This window comes from Mauremys reevesii, unplaced genomic scaffold (assembly GCF_016161935.1).
Source record: "Mauremys reevesii isolate NIE-2019 unplaced genomic scaffold, ASM1616193v1 Contig9, whole genome shotgun sequence".
NCBI lineage: Eukaryota > Metazoa > Chordata > Testudines > Geoemydidae > Mauremys > Mauremys reevesii.
Window position 1 is genome coordinate 8,945 of NW_024100906.1, and position 19,423 is coordinate 28,367.

The following is a 19,423-nucleotide window of genomic DNA, read 5'->3' on the forward strand; positions in this document are numbered from 1 at the left end:
GTGGGTGGGGCGAGCCGACGGCTGGGGCAGCAGGAGGGTATGAGGGGGAGCCCAGGCCTGGGACGGGGGCAGCCAAAAATTTTTTTTTTGGTTGGGGTGGCAAAAAACCTAGAGCCAGCCCTGCTGGGTCCCCACCCCTCCTTCTAAATGGAAAAGTACCAGATTTAAGATGGATTGAAGTATCATGTGACATGGTCACATGTCTCTGTAAGACCCCAAGTCTCCTTTCTTCCTAGGTAGGTTGGCCCACATGTACACAGGAAGGCTTTCAGGTAAATAAACCATTTACAAGCAATTGCCCTAGTTAAAGGGAGCCATCAAGATTTTAAACCACCGATAATGGCCCACACTTTGCATAATTACAATAGGACCTCAGAGTTATACTTCATATTTCTAGCTTCAGATACAAGAATGATACCTGCATACAAATAGGAGGAATATATTCAGTAGTTTATAACTTTTGTTATTGATGAGTGTGGTTCTGGCCTAGTTCAGCTTATCAACTAACCAAGGCCCACTGAAAAATTTACTGGCTGGGGTAGATAAGACAGCTGTGTGACCTTGCTAGATAAGAGAATGCTTATAGAGGCTTGGAAAAAATGCTTACAGACACTTTTTAAAGTCACGTATTCTTTTTTGTACTAAGCGTGAAGTTATGAAGAAGTAACACTTGTTCTTTGTTTTGTCTGCTGGGAACAAATGTTGGGAAGGTACAGTGATGACGCAACGTAAGTGATGACGCGACGGAATAGCTAATAAAAAGCAGTTTGAATTTGTGAAGGGGGGCTGGTTCTGTATGGAGTGAGATGGGCAGTTCTCTGTTGTAGGCATGCTACAATAAAGAACTTGATAGTGGCAGGGCCGGCTCCAGGCACCAGCTGAGCAAGCTGGTGCTTGGGGCGGCAGATTCTAGGGGGCGGCTTCCGCCCATTCCTAGGGCAGCACGGCCGCTTTTTGTTTTTGTTTTTGTTTGTTTGCTGCTCTGGCCGCCCTGTAGGGGGTGGAGGAGGGGAGCGCCCTGCAGCAAACTCGGCAGGGCAGCCCGCATCCTTCCCTCCCTGCCTACCGGAGCAGCGCGGAGCCCTCCCGCAGGCGTCGCGGCGGTCCGGTTGCGGGGTGAGCTCCCCGCTGAAGCGTTGGCCGCCCCCTTCTCTCTCCCCCCTGTCCGTCCCCCTCCCCCCCACTAGACCGGGCGTGCACTCTGCAGCACAGGGAGTCCCCCTGCACCCTGGCTCCGGCCGCCCTGAGGGTTTTTTCTGTTTTTTTTTTCCCCTGCTTTGCTAGCCACGCCGTTGTCCCTCCCCCCACCCACTTCACCGCTTCAGCCACGCCGTGTTTTTGTTTTGTGTCCCCCTCCCACCCCGCAGGTTTTGCCGCGCTGCAGGGTTTTTTTTCCTCCTGCTTTGCTGCTCCAGCCATGCTATGTTTTTTTTGTTTTTTGTCTCCCCCCGCCCCCCGCTTTACCGCTCCTGCTGTGCTGCAGGTTCCCTCCACCCCGCTTTGCCGCGCTGTGTGTTTTTTTTGGGGGGGTTCCCCTGCTTTGCCGCTCTGCCGCCCCCCCCCCTTTTTTTTTTTGGTTGGGGCGGCAAAAAAGCAAGAGCCGGCCCTGGATAGTGGGATTCTTGCTGGTTGTTGCCTGTCTCTTTGCGGTCGGACAACGAAACCTGAGCCGTCTGGGATAAGAGAGATCCCCAACATTATGATACCTTACAAGAGACCTTTTGCATAAGGCATAGTCCGGTTACATTATATTCACACTCATAAGCATATTTCCATAAAACATATGGAGTGCAACATCACATCCATTAATTACAATATTCTACATTTTTTACTTTTGTTATTGTTTTTCAAAGTTTCAGTTTCTGCCATTGCTTTACATATTCTACTCCATATTTCCCCAGTTTCTTTTTTAAATTCATATGGTCCCCCCCCGCTGGCAATCCATCGGGTCCAAATTTCATCCAACTCTGTGGGGATTGGCAGGGAGTGGATAAGAGAGTTCCCTAGCTTGTGGTTTTTCTGTCACATTAGATTGTGATTCCTACAGAGGACAGTTTGCTTACTTATCAGATTAGTGGTCATGGGCCACCAGTGTGGTTAGATGTTTGGCTGCATGTGTGTGTTCTTCTTGTGTGCTGCCCCAGCTCTATGCAGACAGCTGGCACAGCAGACCTCCAGCAAACGGCCCAATGTCTACAAGATCTATTAAGGTATGAAGGCATCAAGCCAGGTTTATTGTTGACAAAGCACGATAATAGCACCAGGCAGACTCTACAAGGATAGTAAGACACGTATGCCCATGACAATGGATGCAGATCAGTGAATTGTAGGACTTTCTATCCCCTTCTTGGCTGGACCAAACCACTTTTTTAGAAATACCTTCTTATACCCTAATACAAACCAGTTGCGTACTGCTTCTCTGACATAGTTAGTTACTGACCCCTGACATCACTAGTTATTACCCATTTTATTGTACATGTTGGTTTAATTAAAATATTTTTATTTATTACTTAGGAGGAGTCAGTGTGACTTATTTTGGGGGAATGTTTTTGTACCATTTTTAATATTGAGATGTTTTGGTACCACTCTTCTGAAATGTGTTTGCATAAGTACTTTGTGCCTAGCACTTCTTAAAATGTGTGGGGTTTTTTGTTGTTGTTTGTTTTTTTTGCAATATTGGCCCTATTTTTGCCAGATTCTGTGAACTTGTGAGCAGGCAGAGCCTGGTGTTTGTTGCAGCCCGATTTTTGCTAACTTTTCTTTATATCGCTTGCCAACTACTTTAGCTCAGGCCTTATACCAGCCCTCTGATACTAGGGGTATGGCTACACTTGAGAGTTGCAGTGCTGGGAGTTACAGCGCTGGTCGTACAGCTGTGTAGGGAAAGCGCTGGTGTGTGGCCACACTCACAGCTACCAGCGCTGCAGTGTGGCCACATTTGCAGCGCTGTTGGGAGTGATGCATTATGGGCAGCTATCCCAGCGTTCAAGTGGCAGCAACGTGCTTTTCAAAAGAGGGGGGTGGGGGGCAGTGTGACAGGGACCGGGGGGCGGAGAGAGAGAGAGTGGATTTTTGGAGCCGACACTGTGTATCAGCTCCCTGCCTTGCAAAATCAGAAAATTTCCCCGACCCCTTACTCTTAACTGCAAACAGCCTGCAGACCAGATAAGCAGCTGCTCCAATGGACTCCCTTTCTCCCCGCTGTTTCTCTCATCAAGCAAAAAAGCAAACACTCATCCCCCTGCCTGCCTGATTCACAGCGGTTCTCTCATTTGATTGTTCACAGTTACAGATTGATCACAGCAAACAGGAGCTGTTTGTTTTTTTAGATAAGCAGCTCCCGGAGCCCTGAGTTCACAACAAAACAAAGAGAGGCTGCATAACAAAACAAAGGGAGTAATTTAGTTAAAAGCATTCTGGGATACATCCTTATACCCTGGAGGCCAATAACAGCGCTGGTGTGTGGCCACACTTGACGACCAGCGCTGCAGCACCAGCACTGCAATGCTTATACCCCAAGCAGACACAGGTGTACGGCCAGCGCTGCAGCCAGGGAGTTGCAGCGCTGGATGTGCCCTGCAGGTGTGGACAGTTCTTCTTCGAGTGATTGCTCATATACGTTCCAGTTAGGTGTGCGCGCGCCACGTGCACGTTCGGAAGATTTTTACCCTAGCAACACTCGGTGGGTCGGCTGGGCGCCCCCTGGAGTGGCACCGTTATAGCGCCAGATATATACCCCTGCCGACCCATCCACCCCTCAGTTCCTTCTTACCAGTCATTGGAACAGTGGAGCGCGGCTTAGCTGACCTCCACTTCCCTAGCTACTCGTAGTTTCTCTCAGATATAGTTCAGATTTATATAGTTGTAGTTAACTTTATTTGTTTGTAGTATAGTTAGTGTATATAGTTCACAGGGGTTCGGGGCTTATCCCCTTCCCCGCACCCGGTGCCGGGTACTATGCCCGGGTCACAGGGTTTCACACTGTGCTCGGCCGGCCACAAGCCGATGCCGACAAGAGATAATCTCCTAAGTGCCTCGAGGAATCTCACCTAACAGATAAGTGCCGCATTTGTAAGGCCTTTAAGCCGAGAACAAAAGGGGAGCGGGACTTTCATCTCAAGCAGCTCCTGAGGGAGGCAGCTCTTACTCCTCCGCTCTCGGCACCGAGCGCTGGTCAGTCTTCAAGAAGCGCTCCCTCGGCACCGGATCACCGGTACCGCCAAGGCCTCTCGACACCGGCCGTCGCTGGCTTCGACGTCCGTTCGGCACGGATCCCTCTCCTGGAGGATGAAGAGGCACAAGACTTCTGCTGCGTCCGAGCCGCCTGCTCCGCAGCCCAAGCGCTATACTAAGTCGGACCGCCCGGCACCGATATCTGCCGCGGCACCGACAATATCGGCACCATCGACTCTGGCCACGCAAGAGCCATCGAGTCCAGTGCCTGAACGCTCCCCGGTACGAGCCGTGGTTGAGCTCACTATTAAGCTGCGTCAGAGCTGCCTGCTCTGCAGCCCAAGTGCTATACTAAGTCAGACTGCCCGGTTCTGATACCTGCCGCGGCACTGACAATATCGGCACCGTCGACTCCGGCCACGCAAGAGCCATCGAGTCCAGTGCCTGAACGCTCCCCGGTGTGAGCCGTGGTTGAGTTCACTATTCCCTCCATGCCAGAGACATTTCCACGGCGAGGGAGTTGATTGCAATGACAGCGCCTGCGCTGCCTCTACCTCCGGCACCGCCGGTGCGGGTTATATCGTCGCTCAGCAAGCCTGCCTTGATCAGACCACCCTGCGTCTGCACCGCAGAACGGCACCGTTCACGATCGCGGTCCCACGGATGTTCTTGGTCCCATCACTGAGCCAGGTGCCGACGCCGCTCGCAGTCCTGGCACCGTTCTCCATTTCGGTACCGGTCGTACTCGCGGCACCAATCAGCATCCCGTTCGCCGACCCGGTACACTCGGCGCCGATCCAGCTCCCGGCACCACTCCAGGCACTGGACTCCCGTAGCCACTCCCGACGTCGGGCCTCGAGATCTCAGTCAACCTCCCGGCACCGCTCCGGTCGCAGGTCCCGTTCTCACTCCCGATACCGGTATGCCTCCCGGTACCGATCCCCGGTGCCGCATCGAGCGACGTCAGCTAGAGACGGAGACTCTGCCCAGGGCTTTTTAGCTCCTCCATGGCCATCCATTTGGATGTGCACACCAGAGTCTTCCAGGTGCCCCAGGCCCAGGACCCTGACCCCCATCAGTGGCCACCCTGTACATCTTGGGCGTGCCATCAGGCCAAAGGCCTACCTGTGATCCCATCTCGCTCTGTTCCGTCAGAGTACTGGGTGCCAGAGGCGACAGTTAGCCTCCCCCCTCTGACCGGTATGGAGGAAGCCCCGGTTCAGCCACCGGATTCCCACATCCCACCGGATCAGGAGGTCATCCAGGAGCATGAGCCCACACAGGACCCGCTTGTCCCCAGCCTTTCTTCTCCCTCCTCCCCAGATGAGGCAGTGGCAGGAACGTACTCCTCGGGTCCTCCTCTAATCGACTTGGGGGCCCATCAGGACCTCCTGAGACGGGTGGCACTAAATATGAATCTCCAAGTGGAGGAAGTCTCGGAGATACAGGATCCGGTCGTAGATATTCTGTCGGCTGACGCCCCCACTAGAGTGGCCCTACTGTTCATTCGGACGATCCAGGCCAATGCGGATACCATCTGGCAGCCTCAAGCCACTATCCCGCCCGCAGGCACGGGAGTCGAATGCATGTACATGGTATCCTCCAGGGGCGACGGGCACCTATATGTACATCTTTCCCCCTGCTCCCTTGTCGTCCAGTCCGTCAATGAGACGGAACGCCATGGCCAGCAGGCACCAGCCCCTAAATCCAAGGAGGCTAGGCGAATGGACTTACTGGGCCATAAGATGTACTCGGCAGGTGCCCTGCAACTTCGCGTAGCACACCAGCAAACCCTGCTTAGCCACTACTATGGGCGGCGGTGGGCAAATTTACGGAGTCGGTTTCTCAGAACTCCCATCAAGAGTTTCAGAGTAGCAGCCGTGTTAGTCTGTATCCGCAAAAAGAACAGGAGTACTTGTGGCACCTTAAAGACTAACAAATTTATTTTAGCATGAGCTTTCGTGAGTTACAGCTCAGCATCCGAAGAAGTGAGCTGTAACTCATGAAAGCTCATGCTAAAATAAATTTGTTAGTCTTTAAGGTGCCACAAGTACTCCTGTTCTTTCATCAAGAGTTTGATGCCCTCCTGGAAAAAGGGACGAAGGTGGCGAGAGCTCCCCTCCAGGCCTCGTTGGATGTAGCTGACTCCGCAGCCATGACTCTGGCCTCGGGTGTTGCCACGAGGCGCATTTCATGGCTCCAGTTATCGAGCCTTCCCTCGCAGCGGCTGCACACTATACAGGACTTGCCCTTCAATGGCAAAGGCCTGTTCTCAAAAAAAAAACAAAAAAAAACACCTGATCCTAGGCTGCAAGGCCTAAAGGACAGCAAGGTCACTATGCTCTCCCTCTCGGCATGCACACGCTGGTGACTCAGCGCCGCCCTTTCCGCCCCAGCCTCACCGCCTAACCCTGCGCCTAGACAAAGACAGGACTTTGCCAGCAGGCGTCGCTGAGGAAGTCTTAGGCGTCGGTCAGGACCCCAAAGGGGCCAAAATCAGGGTCCTCCTAACCACCCAATCGGGCCAAAGCCTATCCCTCCTCGTCCCTCTTAGGCACCCCTCTCGCAATCAATTCCTCTTGAAAGAGGTGTGGACGCTCCTCACCATCGGAGCTATAGAGGAGGTTCCAAAGGACGAAAGGGGCAAAGGGTTCTACTCCCACTAATTCCTAATCCTCAAGGCGAAGGGAGGTCTCCGACCTGTCCTAGACCTGCGGGAGCTCAACAAGTTCATGATAAAGCTGAAGTTCTGCATGGTATCCATGGGGACTGTCATCCCATCCTTGGATACCGGAGACTGGTATGCCGCCCTCGATATGAAGGGCGTGTATTTTCACGTCGCCATTTATCCTCCACACAGAAGGTACCTCCGGTTTGTGGCCAACCGTCATCCTCTCCAGTTTACGGTCCTCCCGGTTGGCCTCTATACAGCCCCAGGTGTATTCACAGTGTTTGGCTGTAGTCACCGCCTCTCTCCGCCACCGTCGGATACACGTTCTCCATATCTAGACGATTGGCTCATTCGAGGGACCACCGGGGCCCAAGTTACCAGTCATGTGGGCGTCAACAAGGACCTATTCCTGCGTTTAGACCTGATGATCCATATAGAGAAATCCACCCGGATTCCCACACAGGGAACAGACTTAATTGGGGCCATCCTGGACTCCAGTCTCGCCACAGCCTGCTTACCTCAGCCTCGGTTTCATGCAATGGTAACCATTGTACAAGGTCTACGGACCTTCCCAACAACATGGCTGCCTGCACGTTTGTAACCAAACATGCCAGGCTTCGCCTCCGTACACTTCAATCGTGGCTCACCTCGGTGTACCACCCGGGCAGAGCCAGCATGGGCATGATCACCTCGGTCCCCCCCAAAGCGTCCTAGGCTCCCTCGACTGGGAGTCAACATCCTCCCTGGTGTGTGCAGGGGTGCTGTTCCATCCACCTCACCCCTCGGTGTCCCTCATGACGGACGCCCCATTTCTCGGCTGGGGTGCTCACCTGGGTCAGTTTCGCACTCACGGCCTTCGGTCGGCTCAAGAGCTGGCCTTGCTCATCAATGTCCGGGAGCTGAGAGCAGTCTGCCTTGTGTACCAGGCATTTCAGCAGTACCCGCAAGGCTGTTATGTCTCGGTGTTCACAGACGACACAATGGCCACGTGTTACATAAACAAGCATGGAGGAGCACGGTCCTCCCCTCTTTGCAGGGAGCTATCCAGCTCCGGGACTTCTGCACAGCCCAATCGATGGACCTGGTAGCGACCTTCCTCCCAGGGGTCCGGAACACTCTGGCGGATCGCCTCGGCAGATCCTTCCTGTCTCTCAAGTGGTCAATTCCTCCGGACGTTATCCATTCAGTTTTCCGGAAGTGGGGCTTTCCCCACATAGTCCTCTTCGCTCTCGCGAGAACAGAACGAGAGAGAAGTTCTGCTCATTCCAAGGCCTCTCCCCGGGCTTGATCTTGGATGCTTTTCTGATGCCGTGGACGAGCCGCTGGTCCACAGGGTCCTGCTAAAACTCCGCAGGGACAGAACGTGCCTGATCATGATCGCTCCAGCGTGGCCCAGGCAGCACTGGTACACCATGTTGCTAGACCTGTCGGTAGCCAACCCAATTCCCCTGCCTCTTTGCCCAGACCTCATAACGCAGGATCACGGCAAACTTCACCACCCATGCCTGCTGCGGGACTAAACCAATCCAAGTTCCGTTGTTCTGCCTCAGTTCTACAGGATTCTCCTGGGTGGTAGGAAATCTTCCACTCCGTTAATGTATCTGGCCAAGTGGAAGCGTTTCTCCTGCTGTTACGAAACGCACAATGTTTCTCCCACCGAGGTTCCGATCCATTCCATCTTGGACTACCTCTGATCTTTCAAACAGCAGTGCCTGGCGCGGTCATCATTAAGGGTACACTTGGCAGCCATCTCTGCCTTTCACCCAGGGGAGAGTGGCCGCTCCATATTCTCACACCCTGTGGTTTCTACGTTCCTCAAGGGCTTGGAGTGTTTATACCCCCAGGTTCAGCGCCCTGCCAAAACCTGGGTCTTCAACCTGGTTCTAACCAGACTTATGCCTGCCCCATTCGAGCCACTGACGACATGCTCGCTGATATACCTGTCCTGAAAGACAGTTTTTCCTTGTAGCCTTTGCATCGGCCAGACAAGTCTCCGAGCTTCAGGCTCTCACGGTGGACCCACGGTATACTGTGTTTCTCATGGACAAGGTGCAGTTGTGCCCACGTCCGGCTTTCCTCCCCAAGGTGCTGTCGAACTTTCATATCAACCAGGATATCTTCCTTCCGGTCTTCTTCCGAAGCCACGCTCATCGCGAAGGGAGCACATTTGCCCTCCCTAGACGTCCGTAGGGCGCTCGCTTTTTATATCGAGCGGACAAAGCCCTTTCGTACGCCCCAACTCTTCGTCGTATTGGCCTATCTGTCTCCTCCCCGAGGTTTTCATCTTGGGTGACGTAGTGCATTTGCACCTCCTGTGTCTTGGCCCATGTTCCATCGAGCCATCTTACTGCACGTTTCAACAGGGCTCAGGCTTCTTCTGCTGCCTTCCTGGCTCACATACCCTTCCAGGGGCTATGTCGTGCACTTACCTGGTCCTCGGTCCACACCTTTGCCTCATTGGTCCAACAGTCCAGAGATGATGCAGCCTTTGGCTCAGCAGTTTGCATTCTGCAACATCTCACTCCGACCCCACCGCCTACGTAAGGCTTGGGAATCACCTAACTGGAATGCATAGGAGCAATCACTCGAAGAAGAAAAGACGGTTACTCACCATTGTAACTGTTGTTCTTCGAGATGTGTTGCTCATATCCATTCCAGACCCGCCCTCCTTCCCCACTGTCGGAGTAGCCGGCAAGAAGGAACTGAGGGGCGGATGGGTCGGCAGGGGTATATATCTGGCGCTATAGCAGCACCACTCCAGGGGGCGCCCAGCCGACCCACCGAGTGTTGCTAGGGTAAAAATCTTCCGACGAACGTGCACGCGGCGCGCGCACACCGACTTGGAATGGATATCAGACACACATCTCGAAGAACAACAGTTACAATGGTGAGTAACCGTCTTTTACTAATTGCAGCGCTGGAAAGCCTCCACCAGCTCTGCAACTCTCAAGTGTAGCCATACCCTAAGGCTTATATTTTAGGCTCTCTTCCTACTACACCCATTACACATGAGCTGACTGTGTGTGTGCACATATGCACCTCCTGCTGATACCTGCCTACCCTGAGTATTCACACTGGCCTCTCTACCAGACTGTCTGAGCACCTGACAACCTCTATGTGTGTGTCTAGCACACTCTGCTGAGCACAGTTCTGCGAGACAACCTCTCTTTATCGCCCCCCATAGCCCTGTGAGACAGGGCGGGACTATTTATTGTCCCCATTGTGCAGATGGGGATACACAGACTTGTCCAAGCTCCGTGGTGGAGTGAAGAATTGAACCTGGTCCTTCCAAAGCTGCACCTAGTGCTCTAACCACTAGACCTTCCTTCCTATGAGCCTCTCTGTTCAGTCAGACCGTGTGTCTGTGCAGTGCCCCATGTGCAGAGCTGCCCTGCTCTGTGTGACTGACCCTGGCTTTGTCTCTGTAGCAGCCTGTGCGACATCAAGGAACAGCTGGTGGAGGAATTTGATTTGCTGCTGCCCCTCAGCCACAGATGAAGGTGAGTGAGGTCCAAATTTGCCAGGGATCATTAGTAGGCGCTGCAAGGCCCTGACTGAAGGGAAGCAAAACCCAGGAATCAATTCCTTTTATCTAACACTGAAAGGGTGTGTCTGTGTGGTGCCCCGTGATGAGCAGAGCTCTGCATAACTCAGTGTGTGTGCACGAGACGAGGTGGGTGAGGTAATATCTTGTATTGGACCAACTTGTGTTGGTGAAAAAGATGAGCTTAGGAGCTAGACAGAGCTCTTCTTCAGACATGTGTTCCTTACTCACGTGTGTAACAGCCTCTGCTGAGAACAGTTCTGTGTGTGTGTGTGTGGGGGGGTGCCCCCTGCTCTGTCTGACTAACTCCTTGCGTTTGTCTCCCTAGCACCCTGTTCATGTTTCAGGAACAGCCGGTGTGGACTTTGCAATTGCTGTCTGTCCTCAGAGTCAGGTGGGTGAAATCTAAATTTCCATGGGGTACTGACCGGGCACCGCAAAGTGCAGCTGGAGGGAGTCAAAACTCAGGCCTGGATTCCTTTCCCCCAACAGGCTCGGGCTGTATCCTCGGTTGAACATCCTTTTTTCCCAAATATTCATATTGTTGAGTAGCAGAGTTCCTGCCAAATGAGAGCCAGGGACAGAGGGCAGGTGTGTTTGGAGAGCTTAGAGCCAGATTCTGATCTTGGTGGCACACAAATCCAGAGTGACCCCTGTGTAAATCGGGAGCTACCCCACTGACGTCAATGGAGTCAGGGCTGGATTCTTATCTCGGTGACCACTGTGTAGGAAGAGAGGAGCAGCAGAGCCTTTTGAAAGGAGGACAGAAGGAAGGTGGGAGTTGCCGGCCCTTTGAATAAACAGGGAAGGATTAGGGGCAGTAGAGCTACTATGCAAAGCTGTGGCCTTGCATATGGCTGGACTCATTAAGTCCCATCCTAAGCATCCTGTTTCACCTTGACATCCTCCAGGAGGGGCCAGGATGGTTAACTTTCCCCTCCATTGGCCTAACAAAGGGGTGAGTTCTTCCCTACACAAACCACAGCCACTGACCTTCAGTGAGGACAGCATGTAATTTAGGCTAAGGAGAAAAACAGTACAAGGAAAAACAAAAGTAAAGTCTCTGTAATATTGAGCGAGCGAGAGCGCAGTGTGTCTGTCACATTCTGCACTGTAACTCAAACACAAAATGGCAGCCCTTAACCTTTACAGCACAAAAAATACCTGTAGGAAATAAACAGTTGTAATGTAACAGTTTGAAATGTCACTTGCCCCCATAGCTGGTTTAATAGCAGAGCCTCAGGAGAGAATAAACCCGTTTTACATGGGTGGCAGGTTTGTAGAAATTTTGGTGGTGCCCAGAACTCGCCCCCTTCAACTCTGCCCACCCCAAACTCCACCCCCACCTGCCTAAGGCTCTGGGAGGGGGGTTGGGTGGGGGGAGGAGATCTGGAGTGCAGGTCCTGGGCTGGGGATTAGGGTGCAGGAGGGGTGCAGGGTGCAGGCTTTGGGATGGAGTTTGAGGGCAGGAAGGGGTGTGTGGGAAGGGGGAGGGGGTGAACGCTCTGGGAGGGAGTTTGGGGATAGGAGGGGGTGTAGAGGAGAGGGCTGTGGGGCTGAGGATGAGGGGTTTGGGGTGTGAGAGGGGGCTCAGAGCTGGGGCAGAGGATTAGAGTGCAGAGGGATGAGGGTTGGGGCTGAGGATGAGGGGTTCATGATGCAGGAGGGCTGGGGTTCAGGGTTGGGGCAGAGGATTAGGGTGCAGGGGGATGAGGGCTCTGGCTGGGGATGAGGAGTTTGGGGTGTTGGAGAGGCTCAGGGCTAGGGTGGAAGGGCAGGGTAAGGGCAACCTGCCTTGCCATTAGTGATGGGGGTCACTAGGACCCTGGGGCAGCAGAGAGCAGTTGCTGCCAGGAGCGGGCTCTGCCTAGGAATGTGCTCCTCCGGCAGCACAAGCAGGCATGGAGAGGCGCGTGCTGCTTTCTTTCGGGCAGGGATGCACGCGGTGGGGAGCGGTGGGGGCAGGTGGAGCCAGGGCCCGCTCCAGGCAGGGACGGCGGGGCTGGGGAGACCCACAGGGGACGGGGCCTGCTCAGGCAGGGCTGGGGGAGAGACCCAGCTCCAAATATTGCTGGAGCAGAGTCCCTGACCCTAAATATTGCTGGAGCTCGGGCACCACAAAAAAATATAACCCGCCGCCTAAATAGTGTACCCCCGCTGAGATCGATGCTAGCGTCTGTTTCATTAGGTCCCCTGGCTGGGACTGTGAAGACACGATGGTGGCAATTTTGGGAGAGAGAGACACATCTGACTTCTGAGTGTCAGCGCCCCAGGCCGGGAATGTCTGTCTAGCAGCGCTTCCTCTCCACAGTGAAGGAGACAATTAGAGTTCCTATTAGAAGACTGATTTTATTAGTTCTTCTGTTCCCCTATGGTTCATTTAGCATCACTTAGTGGGGAAACAGTCTTATGTGTAGAGTAATATCACAGACATGATCATCTCCTTTTCCCATTTTCTCTCACAAACACACACACACACAGACTTTGTGTGTTCACACACGCACCTTCTGCTGTGAGCGAGATGTTCTGAGTATTCACACTGGCCTCTCTACCGCATTATCTGAGCAAGTCACAATCTCTATATGTGGGTCTAGCAGCCCCTGCTGAGCACGGCTCTGTGATGTAGCAGAGCACTGAGCCTGGTTCTTCCAAAGCTGCAGCTAGTGCTCCGAACCACTAGCCCCTCCCTCCTATCTAAGATCCTCTCTGTTCAGGCAGAGCGAGTGTCTGTGCAGTGCCCTGTGTGCACAGCTGTCCTGCTCTGCGCGACAGACCACAGACGTGGGAACTAGCGGTGCCATGGTGATCCAGCTTCCCCAGTGTTCACACAGGGCTCTGCTCCTGGCCCCACACGAGGAGTCCCAGCTGCTGGCTCTGCACCCACCCCCAGCTGTGGCTCCAGCCTAAACCCCCTTACACCTGTCCGGGTCGCCCCCCGTCCTGGAAACACCACTCTGCTTCTGGCCCCAGCTCTGAGCAGGGGTGCAGACAGGGGTAAGGGGCCTGGCTTTCAGCATCTCCACTATTAAAAGTGTTCCAGCGCCACTGTGACTGACCCTGGTTTTGTCTCTGTAGCAGCTGGTGTGACATCAAGGAACAACTGGTGGAGGAATTTGATTTGCTGCCGCCCCTCAGCCACAGATGAAGGTGAGTGAGGTCTAAATTTGCCAGAGATTGTTAGCAGGTGCTGCAAGGCCCTGACTGAAGGGAAGCAAAACCCAGGAACCAGTTGCATTTCTCTAATCTAGAAAAGGCATGTGTATATGGCCCCCTGGTGAGCAGAACTCTGCATAACTCAGTGTGTGTGCACGAGACGAGGTGGGTGAGGTAATATCTTGTATTGGACCAACTTGTGTTGGTAAGAAAGATGAGCTTCGGAGCTAGACAGAGCTCTTCTTCAGGCGTGTATTCCTTACTCATGGGTGTAACAGCCTCTGCTGAGAACAGTTCTGTATTTGTGTGTGTGTGTGTCGGGGAGTGGTGGTGCCCCCTGCTCTGTTTGACTAACTCCTGGGGTTTGTCTCCCTAGCACCCAGTTCATGTTTTGGGAACAGCCGGTGTGGACTTTGCAATTGCTGTCTGTCCGCAGAGTCAAGTGGGTGAAATCTAAATTTCCATGGGGTACTGACCAGGCACCGCAAAGTGCAGATGGAGGGAATCAAAACTCAGGCCTGGATTCCTTTCCCCCAACAGACTCGGGCTGTATCCTCGGTTGAACATCCTATTTTCCCAAATATTCATATTCTTGAGTAGCACAGCTCCTGCCAAATGAATGCCAGGGACAGAGGGCAGGTGTGTTTGGAGAGCTTAGAGCCAGATTCTGATCTTGGTGGCACACATGTAAATCCAGAGTGACTCCACTGACATCAATGGAGTCAGGGCTGGATTCTGATCTTGGTGACCCCTGCGTAAATCTGGAACTACCCCACTGACGTCAGTGGAATCAGGGCTGGATTCTGATCTCGATGACCGTTGTGTAGGAAGAGAGGAGCAGCAGAGCCTTTTGAAAGGACGGAAGGAAGGTGGGAGTTGCCGGCCCTTTGAATAAGCAGGGAAGGATTAGGGACAGGAGTGCTACTGTGCAAAGATGTGGCCTTGCATATGGCTGGACAAATTAAGCCTTATCCTAAGCATCCTGTTTCACCTTGAAACACTCCAGGAGGGGCCAGGTTGGTTAACTTTCCCCTCCATTGGCCTAACAAAGGGTTGAGTTCTTCCCTACACAAAACACAGCTGCTGACCTTCAGTGGGGACAGCATGTGTAACTTAGGCTAAGGAGAAAAACAGAAGAAGTAAAAACAAAAGTAAAGTCTCTGTAATAGAAAGTGAGGGAGAGTGCAGTGTGTGTGTGTGTGTGTGTGTGTGTGTATGCGACCCACTCTGTCACATTCTGCACTGTAACTCAAACACAAAATGGCAGCCCTTGACCTTCACAGCATGAGAAACCTCTGTATAAAATAAACAATCGGGCCAGCTACTGACCTCACTATTAGTGTAAATCGGACCCTTATTGATTTCAGTTCAGGGCACCCAAATTTATACTGTAGTACAGGCCTGCACAACTTGTAAGCGGCGAGGCCATATTACTCCAAAGAAAACAGCTGAGGGCTGAACCCCAGCGCTGCCCAGCCCCCCTGAAATACTCCTCCCCCTACCCCCATCGCCCACCCTGCAAAAACAAACTCTCCTTCCCCAGAGCTGCCCCACCAAAACAGCGGTATTGAACCTTGGTAATATGTTATAGCGGGCCCCTAAGGTAGTATAATTAAGGTAAAAGAAAAATGTCTTTTTGCTAGAAGTAGAATAAGATCTTCCCCAACTGCCCTGTTGAATGAATAAGGTGTGACTGAGGAAGGCGTGGAAGGCAGCACCTCCAGACAGCTGCAACCCTTGTAGAGGAGATGGGAGCCAGACCAGATCAGTAAAACAGGTCAGCCACTGACTCCTCGCCGCCTACTCACCCCCGCCCCTCCTGGCTTGCCTACTCAGCCCCCACCACTGCCTGCCCTCCCGCCCGCCTCCTCAGCCCCCAACCCCGGCTCACCCTCTGTGACGATGCGGTTCTGGCAGGACCCAACTGAGAGTGTCAATTCAGGACCAATTGCTCAAACAGGGCAGTCACAGCCCTAGGCTGGGGTTTTTCCACCTCTAAGGCAAACCAAACCAGCCAGACAAAAGGGACTTCGGTTTCACCCCACTGGCTAACCACAAGTCACACAAGCAATTCCCTTAGACACTCCAGTCTCCCAGTATCACCACCAGTGCACTCGTCCTGGGGATGAATGGTTATGAAAACCAACACCCCAATAAAAGAAAAAGGTTCTCTCGATTCCAAAGAATCAAGCCCCAGACCCAGGTCAATATACACATCAGATCTTACCCACAAATCACGCTGTTGCCAATCCTCTAGAATCTAAAATCTAAAGGTTTATTCATAAAGGGAAAAAGGTAGAGATGAAAGCTAGAATTGGTTAAATGGAATCAATTACATACAGTAATGGCAAAGTTCTTAGTTCAGGCTTGTAGCAGCGATGGAATAAACTGCAGGTTCAAATCAAGTCTCTGGAGTACATCCCCCGCTGGGATGGGTCATCAGTCCTTTGTGCAGAGCTTCAGCTTGTAGCAAAGTCCCTCCAGAGGTAAGAAGCAGGATTGAAGACCAGATGGAGATGAGGCATCTGCCTTATATAGGCTTTTAAGAACCTCTTTGTCCTTACTGTGGAAAATTACAGCAAAATGGAGTCTGGAGTCACATGGGCCAGTCCCTGCATACTTTGCTGAGTCACAAGGCGTGTCTGCCTTCTCTCCATGGGTCAATTGTGTAACTGATGGTCCTTAATGGGCCATCAAGCAGACTAGGCAGAGCTAACACCAACTTGTCTGGGATGTTTCCCCAGAAGCACAGCACCAACTTGAAATACAGACAGTATAGAGCCAATATTCATAACTTCAACTAAAAATGATACAGACATACAGACAGCATAATCATAACCAGCAACCCATAACCTGGTCTTAGACACCTTCTATGACCCCCTTTACTTAAGATTTGCAACCAAGGTCCTGTACAGGACCTTGGTTGCAACCCATGTTCTATATGGTCCCAATTTATATCAATAACGTCACACTCCCTCACCCTCCACTACTGTCCGCCTGTCTCTTCAGCCCCCCTCCTTCACCCGCCGCTTGCCTACTCACCCCCCACGGGCCGCACTGTGAGCAGGGCCGGCTCCAGACCCCAGCGTGCCAAGCGAGCGCTTGGGGCGGCGTGCCGCGGGAGGGTGGCAGGAGGCTTCGGTGGACCTCCTGCAGATGTGCCTGCAGAGGGTCCGCTGGTCCCGCGGCTCAGGTGGACCTCCCACAGACGTGCCTGCGGAGGGTCCGCTGGTCCCACAGCTCCGGTGGAGCATCCACAGGCACGCCTGCGAGAGGTCCACCGAAGGTCCAGCGGACCCTACGCAGGCACGTCTGCAGGAGGTCCACCTGAGCCGTGGGACTGGCAACCGCCAGAGCACCCCCCACGGCGTGCCGCCCTGCTTGGGGCGGCACAAATCCTAGAGCCGCCCCTGACAGTGAGCCCACCCGGGCCGCATGTTGTGCAGGCCTGCTTAGTAGATGAGAGTTGAATCTAGCCCTGACTCCATTGGCTTCAGTGGGGCCACTCTGGATTTACATTCGAGTAACTGAAAAAGGAATCTAGCTTTGATTCATATGACTTTGTGGAGTCACTCCAGATTGACACCAGTGTGACTGAGACATGAGTTTAGTCCACAGATTTTAAAATTCCATTAATTTCTTCTTTTTCCTCCCAGAATCGTCAACACCACAGTCAATGAAATATGAGTTTAGAACAGAATGTATAGAGCTACAAAGAGGTGGGTTGTGCTGATGACAGCTCTACTCTGGGAAGACATTTCAGAAAACTTTCAGATTTTACTGCATTCCCTGTTTTTCTTTTCCTTACTGAAAATGGCCAACATGAGAGATTTGCATAACAAATAAACACCTTCAGCAACATTTGGAGCTCCAGTACTCCAGTGTAAATCCAGAGTGACTTCCTAAATTTGATGGCATTAGGGACAGTTTTAAACCATGGTAATAGTGATCAGAATCTGACCATCATCATACCTTTGATTTTACTGGGGTCAATCTGGATATACTAGGCTCACTGAGATTGGAATCTGGCACTGTTTCCACTGGTGTCAGTCGGGTCACTCTGAATTTACACGAGGGTCACTGAGATTAGAATCCGGCCCTGACTCCATTCATGTCGGGGTTTCCTCCTGATTTTCATGTTGTCTCAGAAGTCAGATATTGGCTCACATTAATCTTGTGCCTTGATTCTGAGTAAAGTCTCCATAGTAGAAAGCGAGGGAGAGCGCAGTGGATTGACACCAGTGTAGCTAAGACATGAGTGTGGCCCACAGATTTCAGAACTCCATTAATTTCTTCTCTTTTTCCTTCCAGGACCGACATTGGTATTTGAAAACTTGCCCCCATCAAGAGGTGGGTTGTGCTGATGACAGCTCTGCTCTGGGAAGACATTTCTGAAAACTTTCAGATTTTACTGCATTCCCTGTTTTTCTTTTCCTTACTGTAACCAGAGAACATGAGAGACTCCCATAACAAATAAACACCTTCAGCCACATTCAGAGCTCAAATACATCAGTATAAATCCAGAGTGACTTCCTGAAGTTAATAGAGATAAGAACAGATTTACACCATGGTAATAGTAATCAGAATCTGACCATCATACCTTTGATTTTACTGGGGTCAATCTGGATATACCAGGCTCACTGAGATTGGAACCTGACACTGTTTCCACTGGTATCAGTCGGGTCACTCTGAATTTACACGAGGGTCACTGAGATTAGAATCCGGCCCTGACTCCATTCATCTCGGGGTTTCCTCCTGATTTTCATGTTGTCTCAGAAGTCAGATATTGGCTTACATTAATTTTGTGCCTTGATTCTGAGTAAAGTCTCCATAATAGAAAGCGAGGGAGAGCGCAGTGTGTGTGTCTGTGACCCACTCTGTAACATTCTGCTCTGGAACTCAAACACAAAATGGCAGCCCTCAACCTCTACAGCATGAGAAACCTCTGTGGAAAATAAACAGTCGGGCCAGATTCTGATGTCACATATAGGATTGTAAATCTGGCCCTTACTGATTTCAGTTCAGTCCACCCAAATTTATACTGTAGTAAATGAGATCTGAATGTAGCCCTGACTCCATTGGCTTCATTGGTGCCACTCTGGATTTACACTGGAGTCACTGCAAAAGGAATCTGACTTTGATTCATTCGACTTTGTGGAGTCAGTCCAGATTGACACCAGTGTAGCTAAGACATGAATTTAGCCCACAGATTTCAGAACTCCATTAATTTCTTCTCTTTTCCCTTCCAGGATTTATTCAGATAGCCGAAGACATTTACTTTCCTCCGCTGGAGACAACAGGAGGTGGGTTGTGCTGATGACAGCTCTGCTCTGGGAAGACATTTCAGAAAACGTTCAGATTTTACTGCATGTCCCATTCCGCTTTTCCTTACTGTGACCGGCCAACATGAGAGGCTCCCATAAGAAATAAACACTTTCAGCCACATTCAGTGCTCAAATACATCAGTATAAATCCAGAGTGACTTCCTGAAGTTAATAGAGATAAGGAAAGATTTACACCATTGTAATAGTGATCAGAATCTGACCATCAAACCATTGATTTTACTAGGGTCAATCTGGATATACCAAGTGCACTGAGATTGGAACCTGACACTGTTTCCACTGGTGTTAGTCGAGTCACTCTCTGAATTTACACAAGGTTCACAGAGATTAGAATCCAGCCCTGACTCCATTCATGTCGGGGTTTGCTCCTGATTTTCTTGTTGTCTCAGAAGTCAGATATTGGCTCACATTACTTTTGTGCCCTGATTCTGAGTAAAGTCTCCTTAATTAGAAAGCGAGGGAGAGCGCTCTGTGTGTGTGTGTGTGTGTGACCCACTGTCACATTCTGCTCTGGAACTCAAACACAAAATGGCAGCCCTC

General features: G+C 51.8%; 1 protein-coding gene across 1 annotated transcript in view; it reads left to right on the plus strand.

The window, feature by feature from the left end:
• The first annotated feature begins 650 nt into the window (after positions 1 to 650).
• Positions 651 to 19,423, plus strand: part of LOC120395007 (caspase recruitment domain-containing protein 8-like) — a 47,403-nt gene continuing 28,630 nt past the window's right edge. The window contains exons 1-6 of the mRNA XM_039519178.1: positions 651 to 728; positions 10,273 to 10,344; positions 10,717 to 10,782; positions 13,464 to 13,535; positions 17,853 to 17,891; positions 18,791 to 18,844. Coding sequence (XP_039375112.1) covers positions 719 to 728; positions 10,273 to 10,344; positions 10,717 to 10,782; positions 13,464 to 13,535; positions 17,853 to 17,891; positions 18,791 to 18,844 — 313 coding nt within the window. The 5' untranslated portion in view covers positions 651 to 718. The remainder of the gene's footprint in view (positions 729 to 10,272; positions 10,345 to 10,716; positions 10,783 to 13,463; positions 13,536 to 17,852; positions 17,892 to 18,790; positions 18,845 to 19,423) is intronic.